The sequence below is a fragment of the Molossus molossus genome, unplaced genomic scaffold (genome assembly GCF_014108415.1).
Source record: "Molossus molossus isolate mMolMol1 unplaced genomic scaffold, mMolMol1.p scaffold_m16_p_20, whole genome shotgun sequence".
Taxonomy (NCBI): domain Eukaryota; kingdom Metazoa; phylum Chordata; class Mammalia; order Chiroptera; family Molossidae; genus Molossus; species Molossus molossus.
In genome coordinates this window covers 44,603,598-44,628,621 of record NW_023425356.1, presented here as the reverse complement: position 1 = coordinate 44,628,621, position 25,024 = coordinate 44,603,598, and the positions used below count along the sequence as shown (strand labels likewise).

The 25,024-nt window shown below is 41.5% G+C and overlaps 1 protein-coding gene across 10 annotated transcripts in view; it reads left to right on the top strand.

Moving 5' to 3' along the window:
* The window catches only part of CEP350 (centrosomal protein 350), a 98,689-nt gene extending 78,541 nt beyond the window's left edge, over nucleotides 1-20,148 (top strand). For 8 of the 10 annotated variants that reach the window (XM_036271874.1, XM_036271877.1, XM_036271876.1 and 5 more), the window contains 7 exons: nucleotides 191-327; nucleotides 3,242-3,324; nucleotides 4,831-6,833; nucleotides 7,669-8,076; nucleotides 8,175-8,321; nucleotides 10,698-10,820; nucleotides 16,342-20,148. In XM_036271874.1, the coding sequence (XP_036127767.1) occupies nucleotides 191-327; nucleotides 3,242-3,324; nucleotides 4,831-6,833; nucleotides 7,669-8,076; nucleotides 8,175-8,321; nucleotides 10,698-10,820; nucleotides 16,342-16,506 (3,066 nt within the window). In that variant the 3' untranslated portion in view covers nucleotides 16,507-20,148. Of the gene's footprint in view, nucleotides 1-190; nucleotides 328-3,241; nucleotides 3,325-4,830; nucleotides 6,834-7,668; nucleotides 8,077-8,174; nucleotides 8,322-9,087; nucleotides 9,106-10,697; nucleotides 10,821-16,341 lie in introns of those variants that run through there. The other 2 variants (XM_036271880.1, XM_036271879.1) reach the window with 2 other exon arrangements.
* The last annotated feature ends 4,876 nt before the right edge of the window (nucleotides 20,149-25,024 follow it).

The following is a 25,024-nucleotide window of genomic DNA, read 5'->3' as shown; positions in this document are numbered from 1 at the left end:
CTTATAAATAGACTGTTTCAAGAAGGTTATACAAGTGATTATTGATAGAGCTCTCAGGAACGACACTGATGCTAGGAGAATGATTTTTACATTTTATACTGTTTGAATATTTTATAAAATACAGTATTTTATAATTTAAGATAGTTTTAAAAATTCTGTATAGTGACTCCTCTGATTTTCCTAAACTTAGTCATATGATGAATTCATTAAGAAAACTGAAGCCGAGCTTAGCCGAGATTTGGAAACATCACCAACAGCCAAGCCTCAGATCAAAACGCTCTCCTCAGCTTCTGAAAAACCCAAGATCAAGCCCCTTCCACTACACAGGTAGAAATTTTTGATAACTTATCTGTATTCTGCCTTGTTTGAGAAAAAGAATAAGGAAAGACTTTTAGTAGAAACTATCTTAAGTAACTGTGAAATTGTAATAGTAAAAATATTGGTTTATATTTTTAGTTTCACTAACATAAAATTATTATGTACAGATTTTAAAATATATTTTGAATCTTGAAATATGATGGGTACAATGAAAATAGTATTCTCTAGTATTCCTAATCATAGCATTTTAAGTTTTAATAGACCTTTTGAAAAACAATATGGCAAAAGTCAAAAACAATTTGTAACTTTTGACTCAATAATTCCACTTTTGGGATTTTAGCTTGAGAAAATATGGGCTACCAGAAATCTCTATTTGCAAGAATATGCTTATCACAATATCTTTTTATTAATAAAACATTGGAAGCAATCTTTATGTCCAAAAATGGGTGAATAGCCCAGTAAATTATGGTCCTTTTCAGGGTAGAATACTGTGCAGTCAGTAAATGCATATGCGGTAGACACTGAGTAGCAACATAAGAATATATAATATGGCATATAAAAAGTTAGGTTGTAATATTCAAACTAAATTTTAAACATTGAGTAGGGATTAGGCAGGTCAGTGGGCCTGAGAAATAGAGGACATTTCAGAGAGAAGGACATTCGTGAATGACCAAAAGCATATCATAGGAGCTGAACATAATAGGATTTTGCTGGAGTGAGGAGAATAAACTAGAAAAATAAATAAAAACCAAATTATGAAAACTTTATACTCATTCTTAGTGGTTTCTATTTTATTTTTTAGAAGATGTAAAATCTTGCAAGGTTTTTAAAAAATATTTTGGAAATGTTTTTGTTTGTTACAAAAGTAATACAAACTCGTTACAATTAATTACCTGAATTTGAATCTTGGCTCCAGTACCAGATAGCTATTCAACTTTGGTCAAGTTATTTAACCTCTCTGTGTTTTAGGGTGCATTTGTTTGTTTTTATTGATTTTTTTTTAGAGGGAGGAAGGGAAGCGGGGAGAGAGGGGAACATCAATGTGAGAAAGAAGCATCTACTGGTTGCCTTCTGCACACGCCCTGATGATATCGAACCGCAACCCAGGTACATGCCCTTGACTGGGAATTGAACCTGTGAGCCTTCAATGCGCAGGTCGATGCTCTAACCACGGAGCCACACAGGCTAGGGCTGTGCTTCAGGTGTTTTTTGTTTGTTTTGTTAATTCTCACTCAAGGATATTTTTCCCATTGATTTTTAAAAAGAGTGGAAGGGAGAGGGGGAGGGGAGAGGGAGAAACAGAAATATCAATGTGAGAGTGATTCATCGATTAGTTGTCTTTCACATGCACTCCACTGGGCTGGGGATCAAACCCAGGTACATGCCCTTGACCAGGAATTGAACACATGGCCCTTCGATATGTGGGCCAGCGCTCTAACCATGTAGCCACACTGGTCAGGGCTGTGCTTCAGTTTTTTAATAGACTTCTATTTCTGTAATAACACCTGACTAATGAACTTGTTTTGAAGGTTAAAAGACTTAATTTAGAATAGGGCCTCGCACATAATTAGCACTATGTATTAGTTACTATTATTATTACTATAGAATATTCAGGAAAGCAGTAGAACGAAGTTTAAATCATATCATACCCAACTGTCCCAAAAAAAACGAAATGTCAACAGTTAGATATATTTCTTTATAGGATTATTTATACTTAGATTTTGTGTATATTTTTGCTACATATACATGTTTCCATTGTAAACTATAATTTCTATGCAGTATATTTATAATGGTTTTAGAGTTTTATTAACCAAGCTACTGAAGGATTTTAATCAGGGAATGATACAATCATATTTATGTGTGGAGAGATCTTTCTGACTATGATATGAAAGAAAGAAAGAAGGAATAAACCTAGAAGTAGGGAGAAATAGTCTAAGTTAGGCCTCAAATAATCAGCGGTAATAAGAATAGAATATAGGAGATAGATTTTAGGAATATTTAAGAAGTAGACTTGACTAATTAAAGGACTAGACAGGGAAGCAGGAGAAATCTAAGATGATTCCCAGGTTTCTCTTAAGTAGTTGGTTGGGTCAAGGTTTCATTAACCTAAAAGCAATAATCCTCAGATATCCTTTTTGAGAAGCTCATGATTTTGGTTTTTAAAATGTTAATTCCGAGGCGCCTGTAGTTCATCTAAGTGGAATTATCCAGGAAAGATGTCAGAGTTAGATCTCTGGGGATGAGCAGCCTAGAGATGGTGGCTGAAGCCATGAATATAGCGACATCACCCAAAGAAGGATGTATTCAGAGAGAAGAAAAGGGAACCAAGTACTCAATATGATAAAATAGCAACATTTAAGGGCATTATAAAAGACAGTAGAAGCCAAATGAGAGGCAGCAGCATGAGGTGGAGAAATGAAGAATTAAGGGGGACATTTTTTTTGAGGCTTGGTCATACTTTTACGTTGAAGGGAAAGCATCTCCAGAATGAAGGACTAGAGACTATAGGAAAGAGAAAGGACAGTTCAGGAGTACTATCGACGAGGCTGTGGTAATGTGTGGGATTTGGGGCAGAATGAGGTTCGAACAATTAGCTTTGAACAAGTGTGAGAGACACGACTTTTTCTTCCCTGCAGACAGGAGGAAATGCAGTTGGGAATGGCTGTGAATATAGATAAGTTTGTAGGTTAAAGGTTGAAGGCAAAAAAGTTTATGCTGATGGTCTCTATTTTTCTCATTAAAAGAAGCAAAATTATCTACTGACAGTGATGAGGGTCAGAAATAGGCTTAATGAAAGTGGCCCATGGTTGGAATACCCCCTGTGGAGGAGAAGAAAGAAGTGGTTTTCTAAGACTTGACTGCTTTATTTATTAGTTATTATAGTATTGGCCGTACATTTATTACTGTTCATTATTTTCTACAGATCTGAAACAGCAAAGAATTGGAAATCACTAACAGACTCAGAACGTTCCAGAGGATCCCTGGAGTCTATTGCTGAACATGTCGGTATGTAACCAGAAAAATTAATGACGCTGTATATACATAGATTGAGGATTATGCTAATGCTTACACAGTTCTCCCATTCAACCTTTTATTAATAAATGGATTTCTTAGAGATAATAGACTATTTAATATTTTAAGTTACTTTTATATTTTAAAGTGATTTACTGATTATATAACAGTTATATGAATCAGTCTTTTTAAAAAAAAATTTTTTTCTTTATTGATTTTTAGAGAGGAAGGAAGGGAGAGGAAGAGAGAGATAAAAACATCGATGAAAGAGAACATCAATTGGCCACCTCCTGCATGCCCCTTAACTGGGCATTGGGCCCACATACTGGGCATGTGCCCTGACCAGTATTCAAACCTGCAACCTCTTGGTGTGTGGGTCGATGCTCATCCACTGAGCCACACCAGCCAGGCTATGAATCAGTCTTTATTGTCTTAAATTTATTATTTAAAACTGAGACATGAAGATAATCTAAAATGACTGAGTATATCATCAGCATCTCTATATTCCCCCTTAATCAGATTTTTTTTTATTATGTATATTTTCAGTCTATACTGTTTTTCAGGGTAAGTGGTTATATTTATATACATATATATTTATATACATATAAATAAATATATATATAATTTCCATTTAATCCAAAGAAAGATAGGAATTATTGAAAATAAAGTATCAGTCAATGAGGAAATAAAACAGAGGCATGAAAAGCTTGCCTAGTAACAGTGATGAAATAACAATTTGAATTCAAAACGTTTACTTCTTTGTTAGCTCATCAAATCTTATTTTCCTCTTCTTTTGCAATTTTAGCTCTTAAAGTATTATATTTGCAGAAATAGTTGATCTTTTTTCTTTTCATTTTTTATATTCAAGAGCTTAGTTAAAATCCCTAGGAAAATTCATTCTTTTAGAAGTGTATATTGAAGTGTATTTACCCCTCCTTCATTGTTTTCCTATTTGAAGAATGCATCGCCTGGCTGGTGTGGCTCAGTGGTTGAGCATCGATCCATGCACCAAGAGGTCGCCAGTTCGATTCCTGGTCAGGGCACATGCCCAGGGTGTGGGCCAAATCTCCAGTGGGGAGCATGCAGGAGGCGACCAATTGATGTTCTCTATCATCAATGTTCCCCTCTCTCTCAGATCAATAAAGGGGAAAAAAAAGAATGCATAGAACATTTGTCACAGAACTCTGTTTTTGCATGATTTGAGAGTGATCATGCAAATCAAAGCCTTCATAAACTTAGATACATTTTTCTTCACTTTATAAGTTAGGATAACACTTAAGAAAGTGTTCCAATTTAAAATTTTTAGTCATTTTAAATGTTTGTTTATTGTTGATATGGTATATTCTCTTAAAGGAAAAACTTACCTTACATCATAGTAACCAAAACAGGTTATATTTATTGACCTAAGTGTTTTCTCACTAGGTTTGGCTTTTGTTTAAACTTTGGGTCCAGAAATAGAGATGTGATTAAATAATTTTTATGTGATCTTTTTTCTTTAAGATGCTGTATTGGCAGGTTCTGAGAGATCTGTATCAGAAAGGTCTCTATCTGCTTATGCAAAGAGAGTGATTGAATTGGACAGTCGAACAGAAGAGCATTTTCAGACTTCGTCTCCAATTCTTAGATCATCAAGGAAAATCAGAGCAGAATCTGGAGATTCTGTAGAAAATATACCTTCATTATCTCTTCCCAAAGAATTAAATGCCCCTAATAGAATTCTGGATGTGCCAGATGCCAAGGTTGAAGAAGAAGCTAGTCAAAAATCAGAAATACGAGAAGTAAAATACACAAAATTGGAGGACAGTGTGGTTGAAGAAGCCTATTTTAAAGAACCTCAGAAGTCTGATGTCTTACTAAAACTAGACCTGGAACAGGGAGATTCATCTGAAATTCTTTCAAGGAAAGATCTTTCTTTAGATGCTATAAATGTTCAGAAAGACTTAGTTAGATTAGCCATTGAAAATCTTAATAAAAAAGAATTGAAAGAGAGACAGTCAGGTCAAGATATGCATCATAGTCGAAACATCCAATCAGAAAGAGATATTCATCAACAAAAGAACATAAAGGAAAGGGACTTGTCTTCGTCAGAACATCTTTTTGCTCCTAAAGAGATATCATTCCCTGAAGATTTTGAAGTGTCTTCTTTCAAGAAAGACATTTCAGCTGAATTGTGCAAAGATGACTTTGAGGTATCGTCTTTGTTGTCACTCAGGAAGAACTCTCAGTCTTGCCAAGATAAGTTACAACCAACAAGAAGCTCTAACAGTAAAGCCAATAGCTTTGGTACTGATGATGAAATTAGCGAGTGCCTCAGTGACAAAAGCCTTTCTATTCATAGCAATATCCACTCCGAAAGGCTGTTAGAACTCAAGTCCCCTACTGAGCTCATGAAAAGTAAAGAGCGCAGTGATGTAGAACATGAACAGAGAGTTACTGAATCCTCTTCTTTCGCTTCAGTTCCTGTTGCAGATGAGTTACCTGATTTCCACATCGGTGATAGGGTGTTGATTGGCAATGTTCAACCAGGAATTCTTCGATTCAAAGGTGTGACTAGTTTTGCTAAAGGATTTTGGGCTGGCGTGGAACTGGATAAACCTGAAGGAAATAACAATGGAACATATGATGGTATTGTATACTTTGTGTGCAAAGAGAAGCATGGTATTTTTGCTCCTCCCCCCAAAATATCTCATATTCCAGAAACCTTTGAAGACTATGTAGACATAAATGAAGATGAAGACTGTTATCCAGATGAACAATATCAATACAATAACCAAGAACAAAAAGATACAGAGGGTCTCACATTTGATAGAAAAAAGGATGCAATTGAATATTTATATGAGAAATCTTTACCTAGCATACCCAGTGAAGAACCCTCAGTTGATAGAAGCCTTAAAATAGAAACAGACAATGTACAGGACATTTCTGGGGTACTTGAAGCCCATGTTCAGCAGCAGTCTCCAGTGGATTTACTAATTTTTTCAAAGGAAAACAAAGACCTTGTTTCTGGTGCCACAGAAGAGGTTTCCATTGCTGTAGAAGACGATACTTTAGACAATACCTTTTCTGAAGAGTTAAAGAAGCAACAGCAGTTTACAGAAAAGGAAGAGAACCTGTATCCTGAGGTTTCAGAAAAGTTTTCTACCCCACTTCTGGACCTTTTAACAAGAGAAAAGAATCAATTGGAAGCCCAACTGAGGTCATCACTAAGTGAGGAAAAAAAGTCAAAGCAGCAACTAGAAACAGTCAGCTTGCTAACAGATAGTTTACTGACAGTCTTTGTGACAGACACAGTCAGTCAGCTACAACAAATTAAAAAAGCTAGGAATGAGAAAATCCAGCTCAGCAATCAAGAGCTTTGTGATGATGATCAAAAGAAAGTAGCATGCCAAGGCCTAGCCCAGACTCAGGAGGAGCCTTCACCCGGTGCTCCAGGTGGCTTCTTAACATCTGAATTGGAAGATGAAAAAGAAGAGATTTCCTCACCAGATATGTGTCCCAGACCTGTAAGTATTTTGCCTAAAAGAAATATCAATAAACCTTACCTTTGTAGTGCATTTTAATTTCAGATTTTTTGGTGACATGTTGTTTAGTAGGTGAAGATCACTACTAGTTTTTAAAGGCCTTGTAACTATTTTTCTATCTAAAGTATAATTGTCCTCTATTATGTCATGAGTGGTCACTGTAAGGTTGTCACAAACACTGGCAAGTTTATGCTGGATTGACAACCCTTGAATAGTGTCCACAGATTTCAGATTCCCTTTCAGATTCATTGAACAAATTTTTCCCATGGAGCTTTCCAGTGGTTCTCAACCCAGTTTGTTTTTTCTTTGCTTATGAAATAATTTGTCTCCATATATACTCAGTTATAGTTGTTCTGCAAAGATTACCAGTTATAATTCAGTTTTACCAGAATCAATATCATATCCACTATGACATATACTCAGACCATCAACTTGTTTACAGTTGTCCATGGGCAGTTGAACAAAAGTAATGATTTTGAGTAACTTGAGCCAGATAGTCATTAAAGGTGAGAAATTTCATATCCCATCTCCATATCACAGAGACAGGACAGATCTACAGAAACAGAATAATGATGATACAAAAAGGAAACAAAAACTAATCAATAAACACTTTATAAAAATTTAGCTTATGGAAGCAGAATTATAGGAAACAGGATAGTTTTTTCCTAAATTGTTCATTAGTAGCCACCATATGGTTTTTGTTTTGCTTATTTATTAGAGATATAGTGAATATACAAATAATATATTTGTCTTAAAAAAAACTTAAGTGATCTGAGGTCACTAGGTGGTGTACTATCTGATGGTTCCATTCCTGCAGGAAAGTCCGGTGCTTGGTGCCAGTGGGCAGGAAGAGCTTGCTAAGAGGCTTGCTGAACTTGAGATCAGCCGGGAGCTCCTGAGCGTGCTGGGGGAGGATCAAGACTGGTTTGACGAAGATTTTGGTTTGAGCTCTTCTCACAAGATCCAAAAAAATAAGGCAGAAGAAACCATTGTACCTCTAATGGCAGAACCTAAAAGAGCTCTCCAAAAGCCGTGTGAAACACTCTTGGCCGTCCCCCATACTGCAGAGGAAGTGGAAGTTCTTGTACACAGTGCAGCAGAAGAACTTTGGAAATGGAAAGAATTGGGTCATGATCTTCATAGCATCAGTATTCCTCTAAAGCTGCTTGGCTGTGCCAGTAAGGGTCTGGATATAGAAAGCACTAGTAAAAGGGTCTACACACAGGTATGTGACATGGAGGATAATTCTAACTTTTAAACCTCTCTCTCGTCTGAACTTCGGGTTCTCAGCCATTTTATTTTGTTTTATTTTTCTCTGTCAAGGCGGTTTTTGATTTAACAAAAGAGATTTTTGAAGAAATATTTGCTGAGGATCCCAACTTGAATCAACCTGTCTGGATGAAACCATGCAGAATCAACTCTAGTTATTTCCGACGAGTGAAAAACCCAGATAGCCTTGATGAAATCAAGGTAAACTGCAAACCATAGAGTATCTCCTTTTTGACTTGCTGTTTATTTGCACAGATCTATACATGCTGTAAAAGCAGGTCCTCTGTTATCATTTACCTTCCTGTTCTCAAGGCCCGTCCCATCGTGGACATTCACTAAGCACTGTTTCATTGACTCCATGAGGAGTGGAGGGCGGGGTGAGAGGATCCTGAATCCTCAAGATTTTCCAAATAAAATATATATATGTGTATATATAGTCATATATATGTATATATATAAATGACTGTATAAATAGTCATACAAATAGTCATTTGTATATGTGTGTGTGTGTGTACAATTTGTCTAAGAAAAAAATTAGGAAATTCTCAGAGGTTAATTATTGCATCTCAGGTATTTTAGGTGAGTTTTTGGTAGAGATGAGTATAATATTCTAGAAGTACACCTAAAATATGTGTCATGTATCAAACATGCTCACCCTAGACTCATAGGTGTTACCTTTCCATATTTGATATTGGAGGTTTCCACTTGGTAATGTGGTTTTGAAATATGTGGGATAGTAATATGATACATAAAAAATACTGTTATCTGAGAAGCCCCTGAAAAGATGAAGTTCCCTGAAGCTACAATGACTCCTAACAAACCAACTTTAAAGTGACATTGGTGAAAATTCTCTTTTGACACATTTCTTTAATTCATCAAAGGCTGTATTTTCAGTGCAGTGCCTCTCAGGCTTGAATGTGCATATGAATCGTCTAGGCATTTTATTAAAATGGAGATTCTCACTCAGTAGGTGTGTGGTAGAACCTGAAATTCTGCATTTCTGCCGAGCTCCCCAGTGATGCTGATGTTGATTCTAGGACCACTCTGAGTAGCAAGGCTCTAGAGGTGTGTTTTCCAAACTTAGTTGATCATAGAAAGCTTTTTTTAAATTTTATTTTCTAGAGAGCAGACCTCTAGTTACTCATCTTATTGGTATTGGAGGCAACCGGTTGATGTGTCTGTCTCACATCAATGTTTCTCTCTCTCTCCCCCCCCCTCCCTTTCTCTCCTTCCCTCCCTCCCTCACTCCTCCTCCCACTCTATCTGAAGATAAATGGAAAACTATCCTCAGGTGAGGATTAAAAAAATGTATTTATGATCTGGCCCTTTACAGAAAAACTTTTCTAACACTTGCTTAGACTAAGGTAAAGAGCAAAAAAAAAAGTTTTCAAAGATTAACTTGATTCATTAAGAAAAACTTTTAAAATGATTTTTAACTTTGAGGAATATCAGAACCACCTGGGGAGCTTTCTTAAAACATTAGTATGTATACTGCCCTGGCCGGTTCGGCTCAGTGGTTAGAGTGTTGGCCTGTGGATCAATGAGTCAAGGGTTCAATTCTAGTCAAGGGCACATACCTCAGTTGCGGTTCGATCTCCGGCCCTGGTTGGAGTTGTGTGGGAGGCAACCATTTGGTGTGTCTCTCACATCGATGTTTCTCTCCTCTCTCTCTCTCCCCTCCCATTCTATCTAAAAGTCAGTTTAAAAAACAACAACACTGGTATGCTTTATTTTCTTTAGCCCTCCACAGCTGATGGAATTTGGGGACACACTGATTTGAGAATCATCACAAAATGCTTCTGATTCATAAATGTGCCCTTTATTCCATTAAGAACATTGTTTTTAAACAAGTAATAATATATGGACTTAAACATATATTTAATAGACTTTAAATATACTTAAAAAGTAACAAAAATCCAAATTATTTTATTAATAACAAAGAACAAATAAGTTGAAAATAAGACAAGCTACATAATGTATATCAGCAATATCAGAGTGCATATATCAATATAATACACAGTGATGCTCCCCACTAATTTTAATATTGAAAAACAGTCACTCTTTTTAAAAGATGATAGTTCATATATTGTTAGCAGTAAAATTACTATGCTTCTTATACTGAAGGTTGATTAATATTTTTAAATATTAACATGTTGAATCTTGGTGCTTCAAAATAATCCTAGCCAAAGCCTTGTACTTATTCACCTGGCATTGTTCCCAAATTTTTGTTGGATTTTTCAGGATCAGAGATTTATTTTATGCTATCTTGAATAATTTTGCCAGCTTGAAATCAGTAGTTCTTGGGTAGAGGGGACTCTTAAAGTGAGTTTTCTTTGCAGATTTATCAATGGGTTTTAGTTTTTTATGTTGTGTAAAAACAAACATTTTGTAAGTGAATAAAGTCTGAGTTTTGGAATGCTTTTCTCTTCAAATTGCTAAGTGGAACTGTAAGTGGAAGAAATCTGTATACTCTTTATTACAGTTGTTATATTCTTAGCATAAATCTGTTTGTTGCATTATAAACATGAAATCTCAGGAACTTTGTTTGTGTTTTATTCATTCCTCTTATTTTTACAGAACTTCATAGCAACAGAAGTACTCAAGTTGTTCAGTCTTAAAAAGGAGCCAAACCACAAAACAGATTGGCAGAAAATGATGAAATTTGGAAGAAAGAAAAGAGACCGAGTGGATCACATCCTGGTCAGTATATATAACTGAGCTGTTTCTATTTTGACCATATCTTCTGAAACCAGAATGCAATTAGATTCTTTTTTTATCCTCACCTGAGGACATTTTTTTTACATTTTTTGTTCAGATAGAGTGGGAGGGAGGGGGAGAGAGAGAGAGAGAGAGAGAGAGAGAGAGAGAGAGAGAGAGAGAGAAACATCTATGTGAAAGGGACACATCGAGTGGCTGCCACCCACACAACCACCCAGGGCCGGGGACAAACTGCAACCGAGGTACACGCCCTTAGCGGGAACTGAACCTGGGTCTCTGGACTGCAGGCCGACGCTCCAACCGCTGAGCCAAACCGGCCAGGCTGCAGTTAGATTCTAAAAGGAAAGGGAATAGAGTTGATCGTAAGTCTGTAATAGTAAAGTTGTAAAGCTTTCATTTGCTGCATTTCTGCTCTGCAGTTTTGGAAACTGCTTTCTTTTGAACTCAGTAGATGAGTATTTAACTTAACAATATTTTGTGGGTGTGGAGAACTTGAGAAATAAAAAAAGTTAAGGAAGCAAAGTTTAAGGAAATGAATTGAGAAGAGACCAGTGTAGACTCTTAAGTTTAAATTCCTGTTCTGCCACTTACTTGGAGTGTACTCTTGGACAAATCATCTAACTAATCTCTTTGTGCCTCATTTCCCTATCTGCAAAATGATAGGGTTTCTTCTACATTGTCAGCTTTAGCTCTTTGTCAGTGCCCCTCTTTGAATACAGTGCTCAGAATTGACCATTTAATATTTTGTGTGTTGTTTAAATTAGTACAGTCATACACCCTCCTCCTTTTCCTGTATACTGTACTGCCATGCACCACCTACTGATGTGTCAGTCAACAAAGGACCGGTATAGAGCAATGGTTCCATAAGATTATAATGGCTCAGTGGTTGCACATTGTCCCATGCACTGAGGGGTCACCGGTTCGATTCTCAGTCAGGGCACATGCCTGGGTTGTGGGCTCAGTTCTCCAGTAGTGGCATGCAGGAGGCGGCCAATTAATGTTTCTCTCTTTCATTGATGTTTCTCTCTTTCCTTCCCTCTATCTAAAAGAAAAAATATATGTGTGTGTGTGTGTGTGTGTGTGTGTGTGTGTGTGTGTGTGAAGATTATAATGAAGCTGAAATATTCCTATTGCTAGTGACATCATAGATGTGGTAGCACATTATTCACATGTTGTAATGCTGGTGTAAACAAACCTACGATGTACATACATGTAAGTATGTACAGTACATACTATGTTAATGGTATACGTATTTACTGTGCTATACTTTTTATTGTTATTTTAGAGAACACTCTTTCTACTCATAAAAAAAGTTTGCTGTAAGACAGTATGCCTCATACATCTCCAGTTTACCAAGTTTCTTGACTGCATCATTTTCTCTTGTGCTTGATTTAAACTTGTTTTGTGCAGTAACAGGCTGTGCAGGCTCATAGCCTGGGAGCAACAGGCCAGACCATGTAGCCTGGGTGTATAGTGGCTATATCATCCCCGTTTGTGTAAGTGCACTCTGTGATGTTTGCACAAAGATGAAATCACTTAGCGACACATTTTTTCGAAACATATCCCTGTCCTTCAGCAGCACATGACTGTACTTTGATTAATACAATTTATAATCACATTTGCTTTGTTTATTTTCATCTATGTTATTCTCAAAGGACTCAAAAAAGCTTAGGAAAACTCCAAGACCAAAATCTCAACCTGTGCCTTTGTAGTTATTTTTTGGACCCAAGTACAGGGCCTTATTTTATTACTTCATCTTGTTAAATTTGGCCCATCATTCCAAGCTACCAATACATTTTTGGGTTCTTTTTCCCAATATAGTTGTTGAATTTCCCAGCTTCATGTGTCTCTAAAATTGATGTGCCTGCCTTCATCTGGGTCATTGCTAACATTGGTGAACTGGACAGAGCTAAAGACAGCCTTTCAGCACTCGAAACCATATGCCAGATAGTAACACCGTCCTGGTCACGGGGGATCGTAAATAAAAAGAACAGTCTTGAGGAGCTCACAGACTGCAGTTCCGTGGGGTAACTACTGCGGTGGAGCAGGAACAAGAGAGATCGGGACACAGGGAGAAGCTCCTGAGTCCTGCAGGCAGTACTTCCTTCCAGGTTGATAGTTGTCTTGTTCTTTCATCAAAAAAGTACAGATCGCCCTGGCCGGTTTGGCTCAGCGGTTAGAGTGTCGGCCTGCGGTCCAGAGAGACCCGGGTTCGGTTCCCGCTAAGGGCACGTACCTCGGTTGCAGTTTGTCCCCGGCCCTGGTTGGTTGTGTGGGTGGCGGCCACTCGATGTGTCCCCTTCACATCGATGTTTCTCTCTCTCTCTCTTTCCCCCTCCCACTCTTATCTGAACAAAGAAAATAAAAAAAAATAAAAAAATAAAAAGTACAGATCCACCGAACTGATGTCTCTCTTTCCCCATGTTGTTCAAAAGGATATGGTGGAAAAGTCTGCTAAAGTCTGGCTACATTGCATTTCTCACATTTATCTCTTCTACCAGCTAATAACCCTGCTGAAAAAGGAAAATTATGTTATTGTTACACTGACTTTTAATGTAATCTAATTTTTATATAACATACATTAATTTATATACATACATCTTCAGGAGCAGGGAAATTGTAATAGAATAGACTGTAAACACCAGAAATAAAAAAATGGAGGCAAATTTGCAGGCTATAAGATCCCTTGGTTGCCATAGTTGAAGTTCCAAGTTGGGCTTTGTGCTTTCTTTTTTTTTTTTTTAAATCCTCACCCGAGGATGTGTTTCCATTTATCTTCAGATAGAGAGGGAGGGAGAGAGAGGGAGAGAAAGGGAGAGAGAAAAACATCGACATGAAAGGGACACATCGACTGGTTGCCTCCTGCACGACCCTGACCAGGGCCAGGGATGAACCGCAACCGAGGTACATGCCCTTGACCGGAATTGAACCCGAGACTCATTGGTCTGTGGGCTGATGATCTACCACTGAGCCAAACCAGCCAGGGCAAGCTTTGTGCTTTCTGGTGGCCAAAACGAGAAGGAAAACATGTTAGTTCTCGCCGGCTGAGACGGAAACAGTTTCTGTTCTTAAGGAGGAGCAAAGCTTTTGCTGATACTGATGAGAGCACTGTGGGGGCTCATCGGGGGTACCCTGAGAGGTCTTTCTATTATAAGGGCAAAAACAATTTCATTAGGACATTGCTTTGTAAATGTTGATACTGGGGAGGAAATTGCTCAAAAAACAGATTTAATGCCAAAGGCTGAGATAACAACTTTGTTTGAGCAAATAAATTCATGGGAGGTGTGAAATGTTTTATGGGGACACACCTATTAGTTTTCCCACAACTTGGTTCTCCCTCAGCACCAGCTTGGGCATTGTTGCATTAGGCTGTTTCATGTAGTGTTTTTTTGTTTCTTTTGTTTTTTTTATCCTCATCCAAGGACATTCTTCGATATTTTGTTCAGATAGTGGGAGGGAGAGAGAGAGAGAGAGAAACATCGACGTGAAAGGAACACATCGAGTGGCTGCCACCCACACAACCCAACCAGGGCCGGGGACAGACTGCAACCAAGGTATAGGCCCTTAGCAGGAACCGAACCCGGGTCTCTCTGGACCACAGGCCAATGCTCTAACCACTGACCCAAACCAGCCAGGGCACATATAGTGTTCTTCATAAGAGAGGAGCATTGGGTTCTGGTAGGTGAAAATATTTCTTGTACATTCGCACAGAATGATTCTTTGATCAGATAAATACAGGGAACTCTGAGTTAAACAAGTTCCTTTCCTGGTGGACTTCTCTTGAATAGGCCAGTGTCCATTGCGAAACTCGCAGAGGCAGTGTTCTGAAACGTGTTTGACCATAGAAGCCTTTGGGTGGCATCTCTGTTCCTGGAGCATTTTAGAGAATGAAGGAATGAGTATTTACATGTCCTTCAAACAGCCCCCTTAAAGAGAAAGAATGGAGCAGCTCCCTTGACATGTACTTGTCAACCCTGGCCAAGGGTATGTGTTGGCCAGTGCTGTTCCTCCCTTGACCAGGAATCGAATCCATGACCCTTCATTGCGAGGGCTAATGCTCTAACCACTATACCATACTGGCCAGGGCTAATATATTTATTGTAAACAAGCACTCGCCCAGACTCCTGGATGATGTGGTTTCTTCTTCCCAAGAGTCTTCTCATTTCCTTGTGATGGGGACAATTCCCCACTTAACTTTCTCTGCCTTTTTCCAGATGCAACTGTGATCAGGGCGACTCGGGAGCTTGTTGGCACATGACTTTTTTGCCAAGTTAGACTTCTGGCTAGAGACCCCCTCACTGCAGTAACTGCTGAGTTTGGGACTAGATCAGGGTTTACAATCTACCTTCTCCACCTAGCCTCCATCTCAGTGATATCATTACATATAATAATTCTATTATGTTTTTGTTGTTAATCCTCACCTGAGGATATTTTTTTCTGTTGATTTTTTATTTTAGAGAGAGTGGAAGGGAGGGAGGGAGGGGAAGAGAGAGAAAGAGAAACGTAGAAACATTGGTGAGAGAGACACATTGATTGGTTACCTCCAGCACACAACCTAACTGAGGCCAGGGATCGAACCTGCAACCCAGGTATGTGCCCTTGACCAGGAATCGAATCCATGACCCTTCATTGCGAGGGCTAATGCTCTAACCACTATACCATACTGGCCAGGGCTAATATATTTATTGTAAACAAGCAAAAATTTTGGGCAGATCTAATTTGATTAGTTTGGGGCTTACTATAGGAATCCCCAAATCCTAAAATGCAAAAGATACAAGTATTGTATAACAGTGATTTTTAAAAATATAAGCTTAAGCGATAGTACATTTTTAAAAATACTCTAATGAATATTAATTTTATTCATTTATTATTATACTCCAGAGTCACATCCAATATTATCTTTGGATATATGCATTTTATAATTGTGAAACCATATAAGTAATAATTTGCTTTCTTCTCGCCCCCTTAAGTTCTCGTACACATTATCTTCTGTGAACACAGACAACGTGCTTGCAGTTCTTCCCAACTATAAATACGGGAATGTTGTCAAATCCATTTTGACAGATTGAAGCCATTGTGACAATTTTGAAGCTACTTTTATTTTGCAATTGAGTTTTTTGTTTTTTTCTTTATTGATTTTAGAGACAGAGGAAGGGAGAGGGAGAGAGATAGAAACATCGATGAGAGAGAACATCGATTGGCCGCCTCCTGCATGCCCCCCACTGGGGACCAGGCCTACATCCTGGGCATGTGCCCTGACCAGGAATCCAACCAGCAACTTCTTGGGATGCTCAGCCACTGAGCCCCACCGGCCGGGCTGGCAATTGAGTCTTTTCATACTTTTTGCAACTTTGAAAGGGGTGTTGATATCATATAACTTACTCTTTTTTTTCTGGCTTATTTCCTCAGCCTCTACTCCCATGGATGGGACTACAAAGTCAACAAATATAAAAAGTTTTGTAGCTTTTATGGTAACTTCTAACTTGTGTTTTCTAAATTCTAGGTCCAGGAGCTCCATGAGGAGGAGGCCCAGTGGGTGAACTATGATGAGGATGAGTTGTGTGTGAAGATGCAGCTAGCTGATGGAATCTTTGAGACCTTGATCAGAGATACTATTGATGTTCTGAACCAAATCAGTGAAAAACAGGGGAGAGTGCTCCTTGTGTGACATCTTGCAAATAAATCGAACACTGAGTGCTAATATGAGTCCTAGGCCTTTCTGCCTCCTGACCCACACCCCCATCTCCATCACAGCAAGAGCGCTTCTGGACCGGGAACCTATTCTCAGACGACTGGTTTGGAGCCCACGGGACGATGCAGTATATCTGGTATTGCAGCCTCTGCCTTTAGAGACTGTCCACTGGATAATTGTTGATGTTCAGTGGGCAGGGTTGCCCGCCTGATGTTGATACACAGTATAATTCTACACCTCTTGTTAGCACCCCTACTGGGTCTCAGATGAGGGCTGAAAACTCCAGACTTACCTCGTAGCTTAGATTAGGGTATCACTTCTCAGTCTGAAGTCAGGCAGGAGAGGCATATAGATAAATGCATCATGCCATTTTTAAAATGTAACCCTGGTCCGTAATAGTCTCTAAACAGTATTAAACCCTCAACTACTTCTAAATAGGCAGGTTTGATAGTGAGTGCCTGTTGCACATTCTGGAGTTCGTTTCGCTTCTGTTCGAAGACCATTCTCTTCCCTTGTAGTGGAGCAGCATCAAGCAGACTGCAGGCTAACAGAGATTAGTGGCAGCCTTGCTTAATCAGCACCATTTTCAAGAGTCGTGAACCTTCGCATGGTTTTTAGTTTTCTTTATATGGGCACAAGAACAAAGAAATGCCCTCACTGAAGACTGGGCTCAAAGCATCGATGCAGGGCTGGCTCTTCTGCCTCTTGTCTGCCCCACACTTTTCTTACTCTTCTGAACCTCTGCTGCTGCTCCAGAGTCACAGACCCTCAGGACATCTCAGGCATCCGGGCAGCAGTGGAAGCCATTCATTTTGGCCTTCAAACTTCCAGCTCCCATCTCTCCCCGAGAAATCAGAGATGCTGTTACTTGAATGATTTAGGAAATGAGTGTGTGCACCAAAGACAAAAAGATACTGTCTGTTGTTTGTGTGCTTGTTTTGTGCTACAGAACATTTTTTAATTTATTTTAAGATAAATTATTAAGCTGAAAATGTGTGTCCCTATTCAGAAGCAAAATACCCTCCTTACAATAGTTCCACTCCATCTTGAAGCCTCTCTGGTCGTGGTCTTCGCACAGGAAACCTGCAGTTTTAAACCCACACAAATGCTGAAGAAGGCGTTTTAGTTCGGTGAAGAGAAGATCGCTTTTCCAAGATCCCCTGCGGAAGCAGGAATGGGATAAAGTGATTTAAAGACATTGTAAAATTCAGTTCTGCCTCTCTTGATGTGTTGCTTCTCACAACTATTACTTGTGTCTGAGAAGTGATCTAGACTCCAGCTGCTACATGAGAGCCGCCCGATGCTCTCCGGGACCACAGTGCCCTGCCTTCCTGACTGGTTCCTAATCAGTCCTGTCCTTCAAGTATCTAGAAGAATGTGGATAATCTTAGGCGTGAATGTAAATGCCTTAATGTCGAAGGTCCCAATTAGAAGCATGATAGAAGACATCCACTGCATTTCTACTTACAGAGATTCTGGAATGTTATAGCTTCAACACGTTAGAAAAACCCCAAAGACGGTATAATCTTTACGTGTGCACGTTCATTCATTTCTGCATCTTTCCTCCAAACCTGCCTTTGCGTCTCCAATGCTCACTATGCACACTTCCATTCCTTTTTGGTTTCATCTTGTCATTATGCGAGACTTACTGAAATAACATTGGACTATTTGCATTTTGCACAATGACTGGTATGATAGCTCTTGACAAATAAGGAAAGCACTGATTCAATGTGGTGATTGGATCTTGGGAACCGCTCAGATCGATGTGTTGCCAGCATTTCTTCTAGGCTTTGGATGCTGAGCTCTAGTCTCGTAGCCATATGAGCAAATGAACTAAGAGAAGCTGGGGCTTCTGGGTTGTTAACCAGTAGTGTGGAGATGCATTTTCACTGGCCAAGGGGAAGCAGAGGCTCTCTTTCCAGCTTGGAAGACAGCAGGTCTTCTTGTCTACATCCTTTGGCTGTTTGTAGGATAACATTGTCCTTAGGATACTGAAACATTACAGCTGCTGTAAATTTTTTATAAAGGAATATAAAGATAATATAATAGGAATATAGGTTGTTTTTTTACATCCTCATTGTTTGGACCTAAATCAGTTTTTAATAAGAAAGTTTATCTTTATTCTTTATAACATTATGATTCCAGAAAAGGAAAGAAATACTGTAAGTCCGTGGAATCGGCACCTGGGCCCAGAGTGCCCCGGGGAGGGTGCTGCCCAGAGCACGGGGGCAGCAGCCCGGACACGCCCGCCGTCCTCACCACCCGGGAGTCCGGGCTCCAGATGAGACGCATTCCTGACCAGTCTTACTCCTGGCTGGAAGTGATTATCCATAGTTTGCTAGCAGAAAACAAAGGAATCTATAATTAGCAGATTTCTTATCATTTTAATCATTTGGACATAATTGAAAGGGGTTTATTTTTAGGATTGGAGAGATAAATATGGATACCCAGCCTCTTGTTCCATATTGGGATCTTTTTAATCAAGTTCTGCCTCGTAACCACAAATCTAAATGTTCCCTCTTTGTAATCTTTGTTCCTTCTCCCCACGCTCCCATCCTCTTTCACTTTCTTCATGATTCCTCTGAGAAAAAGATCTTTGCATCAGCAGTAATATCTTTTAGAATAGCACTCAGAATTTAGTAGTAAACCAACATACAGGCTTCAGATTTACTTCTGAGTCCAAAACAATTTGTGCTATCCAGGGTGCTTGACTCTGGGTTAACTAAGTACAGGGTATCGATTCCCTCTTCAGGTCTAAACAGGAATTTTTACTCTAGGGAAAAGTGGGAAAAGCTCAAAAGTAGTTAATAAGGAAGGTAATTTGTTTTTCTTTTACCTAAAAGAAAGGAAAATTCCTTCTGTGACTACAGGTCTCTGAGAAATTATCTTTCAGAAGAGATTTCATTGCTCATAAGAGTGTTGTGGCCTATTGATAAAAACAATTTTGTTCACTTTCTTGTCTTGAAAAAAGTGGCCTTAGCTTTTTGCAATACTTGAATGAAGTGTGTACTCACACAGCATTAGAGACTCAGCTCTTCTGCAAGAAGTTTGAACTTACATCTTCTTTTACTACCTTAGGAATACTAGTGAATAAAACATTAATTCAAAGAGCAAATGATAGAAACTACAATGATGTTTAATGCAAACTGTAGGAATTTACATGTTTACAAATCATCTTAAACTGGTTGTGCAGCAATCCAATAAAATATCTTTGTATTATAAAAATGTGAAGAAAACAATGTAAACTGATGTAAAGGAGGTACTGTCATTTTAATTAACCCATGTTTAATAGCTTTTCCTTCTGGACTTTGCAAAGCCTTCCCGGGAAACACGTTGCAAAGCGCTCTGGGAGGCCCGGCCTCCGTGTGTACTGTATTGTGCAGACATTAAAACAAGCCCGTTTACTGTGTACGTGTAAATAGCCTGCTCACCAGGCCATTTCAGCCAATAGTCCCATCTGGTGCAGCTTTGCACACAAGACTTAGGGTGTGGTTTGTAAGTATGATCTGTAAAATAACTGGGATGAATTCCTATGTACACCAGTGTAAATAGATTTGTTAACTGAAATGTACTTTAAGAAAAGATAAAAATCTGTAAATAAACTGATTTATAAATTAATTTCATGTCAGGTGTTCACTTTTTCACATTTTGAGCCAAATTTAGAAAGCTAGTCCCCCAAAAATTCACTAATTCCTGCTTTCTCCTCGGGCAGCAGAGCGTCTGCCCGGGCAGCGGAGTAAGGCGAGTGGTGTGTGAGGAGGGTTCGGGAGCTGTTCCTCTGCACACACCCGCAGTGTGCAGCCATCACGCAGGCGGTCAGCACACCTCCCTGTCAGCACGGTGCAGAGTGCTGGGGGGCAGCAGAGGAGACAGCTGCGGCCCCCGGCCTCATGGAGCTTAAAATTCAGTGCAGGCGTCATCAAGATTTCCAGAACAAAGCAGGACAAACCAACAAGGGCTGCAAAGGAAGTAGACACAGGTTTGAGGACACGTAATGGGGGGATCGGCCAGGGCGGGGGTGGTCAGGGAAGAGCTGGAGGTAAGTCAGAACTCTGTGTTCTGGAATGATGAGCTTCTCTCCTGGAACTCAAGGCAAATGACCCGAGTTCTGGTTGGTCACCCTTGCAGAGGAACAGAGGGCAGCCATCTGATGACTGGGTGTGGAGGCTATAATTGATGTCTAGAAATACGAGCTTGGAGAAGAGCTAGAAATAATAGAAGAAAAAAAGAATTTTAAAGGTGGAGCGCTAGGGTAGTGAATTGTCTGCTCCAACAGATTAGAAGTAACCACCATAATCTCACCTGAGGTCCCCTAGTAGCCGCCTGTTGGCCATCCCTGCTACACTTTTAAACCCTACCCAACCATGGATGTTAAAGACATTCTCAGAAAATGATTGACCTCGAATTGTAGCAGATTCTAATAATTCTTTGACTCATAAAGCCTTTGCATGCCCACAATGTGCTGGATACGGTGCTTGGTGCTAAGGACTCAACAGTAATGACAGGTTGAGTCTTGGAAAAGACCAAATGCCATGTCCTTGACTGACTCTGGCTGGTTCTCAGTGGTTAGAGCATTGACCCGTGGACCAGAGTCGCAGGTTTGATTCCGGTCAAGGGCATGTACCTTGGTTGTGGTTTGGTCCCTGGCCCTGGTCAGGGTCATGGGGAAGGCAACCAATTGATGTCTCTCTCTCACATCGATCTCTATCTTCTTCCTCCCACTCTGTCTGAAAATAAATGGAAAATATCCTCGGGTGAGGATTAAAAATATATATATATATAAAATATATATATGTATTTAAATAATACATTAAAATATATATATATATATATATATATATATATATATATATATATATATGGAAATGGGAGCTGGGGGGATGGCAGTTGACACAGCAGTGCCAAGAACAGTGAGTACCTACAAGAAGTAAATGCTGTCACAACAAGCAGTCGCCCTACAGAATCCCAGAAAATCCCGGAAATGGGAGTCCGCGACTGCCTGGGACTGTTTCCTTGGTCACTGGGTGGCCAGGCTGTGGGGCCACGGTCAGAAGGCAGATAACGGCCGCCCGGAGAAAAGACCGTGGAAGAAAGGAGGTTGCTGAGAACAGGCAGCAGCCGCCCAGGCTCAAGTGGTGCAGGGTTTCCTTACAGCAAGAGAGGACAGCGAGGGCACGAGATCCAGCCCCTGGTAAAGCACCGTCCCCCGTGGCCTGCTGGCCCCCGAGGCCGCAGCGGGTGATGTGGCGGCAGTGGGAGGAGACACAGACAGCCGAGGGCCCCTGCCACCTGCCCTGAAGCAGAAGGGAGGAGTCCACGCTCAGCGTGAAGCAGGACCGGTGATGAGCAGCACAGGCCAGGGGGACTTTACCTCTTGGCAAGGAAGGAAGTGTTCCAGGCCTGAGGCCCATTCAGATGTGACCGCCTTTCCCACGGCCGCCCTCCACCCTGCGCAGCCACGGAAACAGCAGGTAAAGCACACCACTGCGGGCGGACCACCATTGCCTCGGATGCGTAGGCAGAGCCGGCCCCGCCCCCGAACCACCGGATGGAATCTGTTCACAGAGCTTCCTTGTCACTTTGAGACAGGGCTTCACCAGGGTCACTAGGAGGACCAGACCCAGGACGGTGATCAGGCTTCCCTGGAGGATGGTCCCCCACCAGAACCCCCAGTGTCTGCACTAAGCCAGTGAAAGAGGTCAAAAAGAAGTTGGGGGACTGCAGGGGCACAGGTGATAGCCACCCCCAAACCCGCACTGTTGATAGATCCACAGCGAGAGGCCTCAGCAGTAACACAAAGCCGTCCTGTTGCAGCAGGTAATTGCGGGCTGCTGGGTCTGTGCATTCAGTGGTTCTTGTTGGTCTGCAGCGGTTCTCAACCTTCCTGATGCCGCGACCCTTGACTACAGGTCCTCAGGTTGTAGTGGAGACGATAGAGGAGCCGTGTCTCGGTTCCTAAGACCATCCGAAATACTTGTCTTCCAAAGGTCTTAGGCGACCCCTGTGAAAGGGTCATTCGACCCCCAAAGGGGTCGCGACCTACACGTTGAGAATCACTGGTCTAGAGGAAAGTCCAGTTGCTGTGTCCCGGCCAAGCCATTAAAATGGGATCGTGGGACGAGAGGGACTTTATTCTGGGATGACAGACCCAGCATTGTTTGAGTTCGCCTCCTCGCCCCAGGCTGTGCCCGTTCGTATCTGTGCGTGGGGCAGGCCGGTGGAGATTTCCACGTGAGCAGGAAGACAGGGTCACGTTCCCACCTTGCTGTGCTCCATGAGCCCCGAGGAAGTAAGCGAGGAGCGCGGCGAGGTGGGCACGGGAACCTGCTCCTCTTCATTGCCCCTGTTGCTTGACCCAGACCGTTCAGCCCGATCACCCTGGGGAGGGAAGTCACACCCTGAATAGTCACACCTGGACATATCCTATATCACCCACTTGAGTCAGAGGTCCCCGCATGACCCGGGAACCCTAGTGCCCTGATGTTCCTTCGTCCCCTCCACCGCTCATGTGGGTCCCCCAGGAAGGAAGCACCCAAGAGGCAGCACCCGCCTCACATTTGAATTGGGAGGCCGTACTGGTGACGCCGCTTGGCCCTGAGCACAGGTCACCCCCAGGGAGTGTGCTCCAATGGGAGAAAAGGAAAAGAGCCATCAGGTGTACTGAGGCTGGGACTCCACCCGTGCAGCCTGGTCTGGTGACTGCTGGTCCTCCGGCCACTCCCAGTTTAGTTTCGCCCACTGTGTGCTGGGCGGTGTTTAACGTTTGAATGACTTTCCTTAGGCAGGGTACTGTCTGGTAAATTGTTTTGTTGATGCCTCTGTGTAGTTGTTGCTTGAGCCACGCACTTCAGTGCCATTTGGCTCTGTCTGTCGGGGTGATTGGGGACAGGAGAGCGCCACCTCACGTCACAGGAGGAAGCCCATCGCTGCGCTGTTTGGGCTGCGAATATGGTGTCACGGTCGATGAGAGCTTTGTTGGATATCTGAATGTCTGGCAAAGGTGTTTTTCTAAGCCATGACAGTGGTCTATGTCTGCATGGCACACCGGAACGGATGTCCACGTGGTAAGCCGCTGGGATCGTGACGAGACTAGCAGTCTGATGTGGTCAATTTGCCACATTTGTGTGGGGCCCAGGTCCCCACGTTGCATGGGCCGCACTCGCTGGCAGGAGTCACACAAAGTGCTGTGGCTTTGGTCTCACGTCTTTTGTGGGGGGTTTTGTTTGCTTGCTGATTGGTTTGTTTTTAAGTGCTGGGGTACAACTTTTTTTTTAATTGTTTTTTTTTTTCCTTCATTGATTTTAGAGAGAAAGGAAGAGAGAGGGAGAGAGAGATAGAAACATCGATGAGAGAGAACATCGACTGGCTGCCTCCTGCATGCCCCTCACTGGGGATTTGGCTCACAACCTGGGCATGTGCCCTGACTGGGACTTGAACCGGCGACCTCTTGGTGCATGGGTCAGTGCTCAACCACTGAGCCACACCGGCCAAGCTGGTTTCCATTTTTTGGAGGTGGGTCCTTGTGATATTGTCCATTTTTGTCTGAGGTGGACTTTTGTGGTCCCTTCTGTGGTGGACCCAATGGGCAGTCATGACTATTTGCTGAGCACATTAGGTTACCTCGTGAGTTCCATTTGCATTTTCATTGTTGCTTTTTTGTTTTGTTTTTAACCCTCGCCCAAGGATATTTTTACATTTATCTTCAGAGTGGGAGGGAGAGACAGAGAGAAACATCGACATGAGAGAGACACATCCACCGGTTGCCACCCGCACCACCCCAACCGAGGCCAGGGACGAACCACAACGGAGGTACATGCCCTTCGCTGGAATCGAACCTGGGACTCTTTGGTCCGCGGGCCATTAATAATTCTTTGTAATAGGCAATTAATATGAATGATGAATAGGGTTTTGTTCCATCCACAGATGTTGTCACAGTCTCTGTCCCCACACAGGGGACCCCTTAATGGTTCCACTAACAGCTTGTCAGTTACCAGACCATATAACGACCAGTTTGTAATGGCCTGTGAGCCCAAAACTACAGGGCAGGAAGTTGCTGCTGGAGCGGCCTGTGCGGCCACCATTGTCATATGGACTTTGGCCCATTGGGCAGTTTTCTTGCCTGGTTTCCGTGGCAAGGAGAAGACTATCAGCTTTGCGTTTACAGCTGGGACATCTGTGAGCCGTGGCGCCACCTGGCGAAGGGAGGGCGGGAGTGCACCCCTGGCAAAGCAGCTGCTTGTTTATGGCGTCAGCTGGCCCCTGGCGTCCAGGTGGGCTCCATCTTGGATGTACTTTACTGATGGCACTTTGTTGAGCCATGAGGATGGGCAGTGTGGTTGGAAGGACACACAGAGCACATCAATGGTCAGTCTGTTTTCAGGAAGACCCAAGCAGGCTAGAAGCTTCCCTTTGAAGGGCTGTATTTGGTGGCTGCCTTGGGTAATTTATGTGTCTGATCCCACGGACAAGGCACACGGGTAGCAGGCACCTGCTC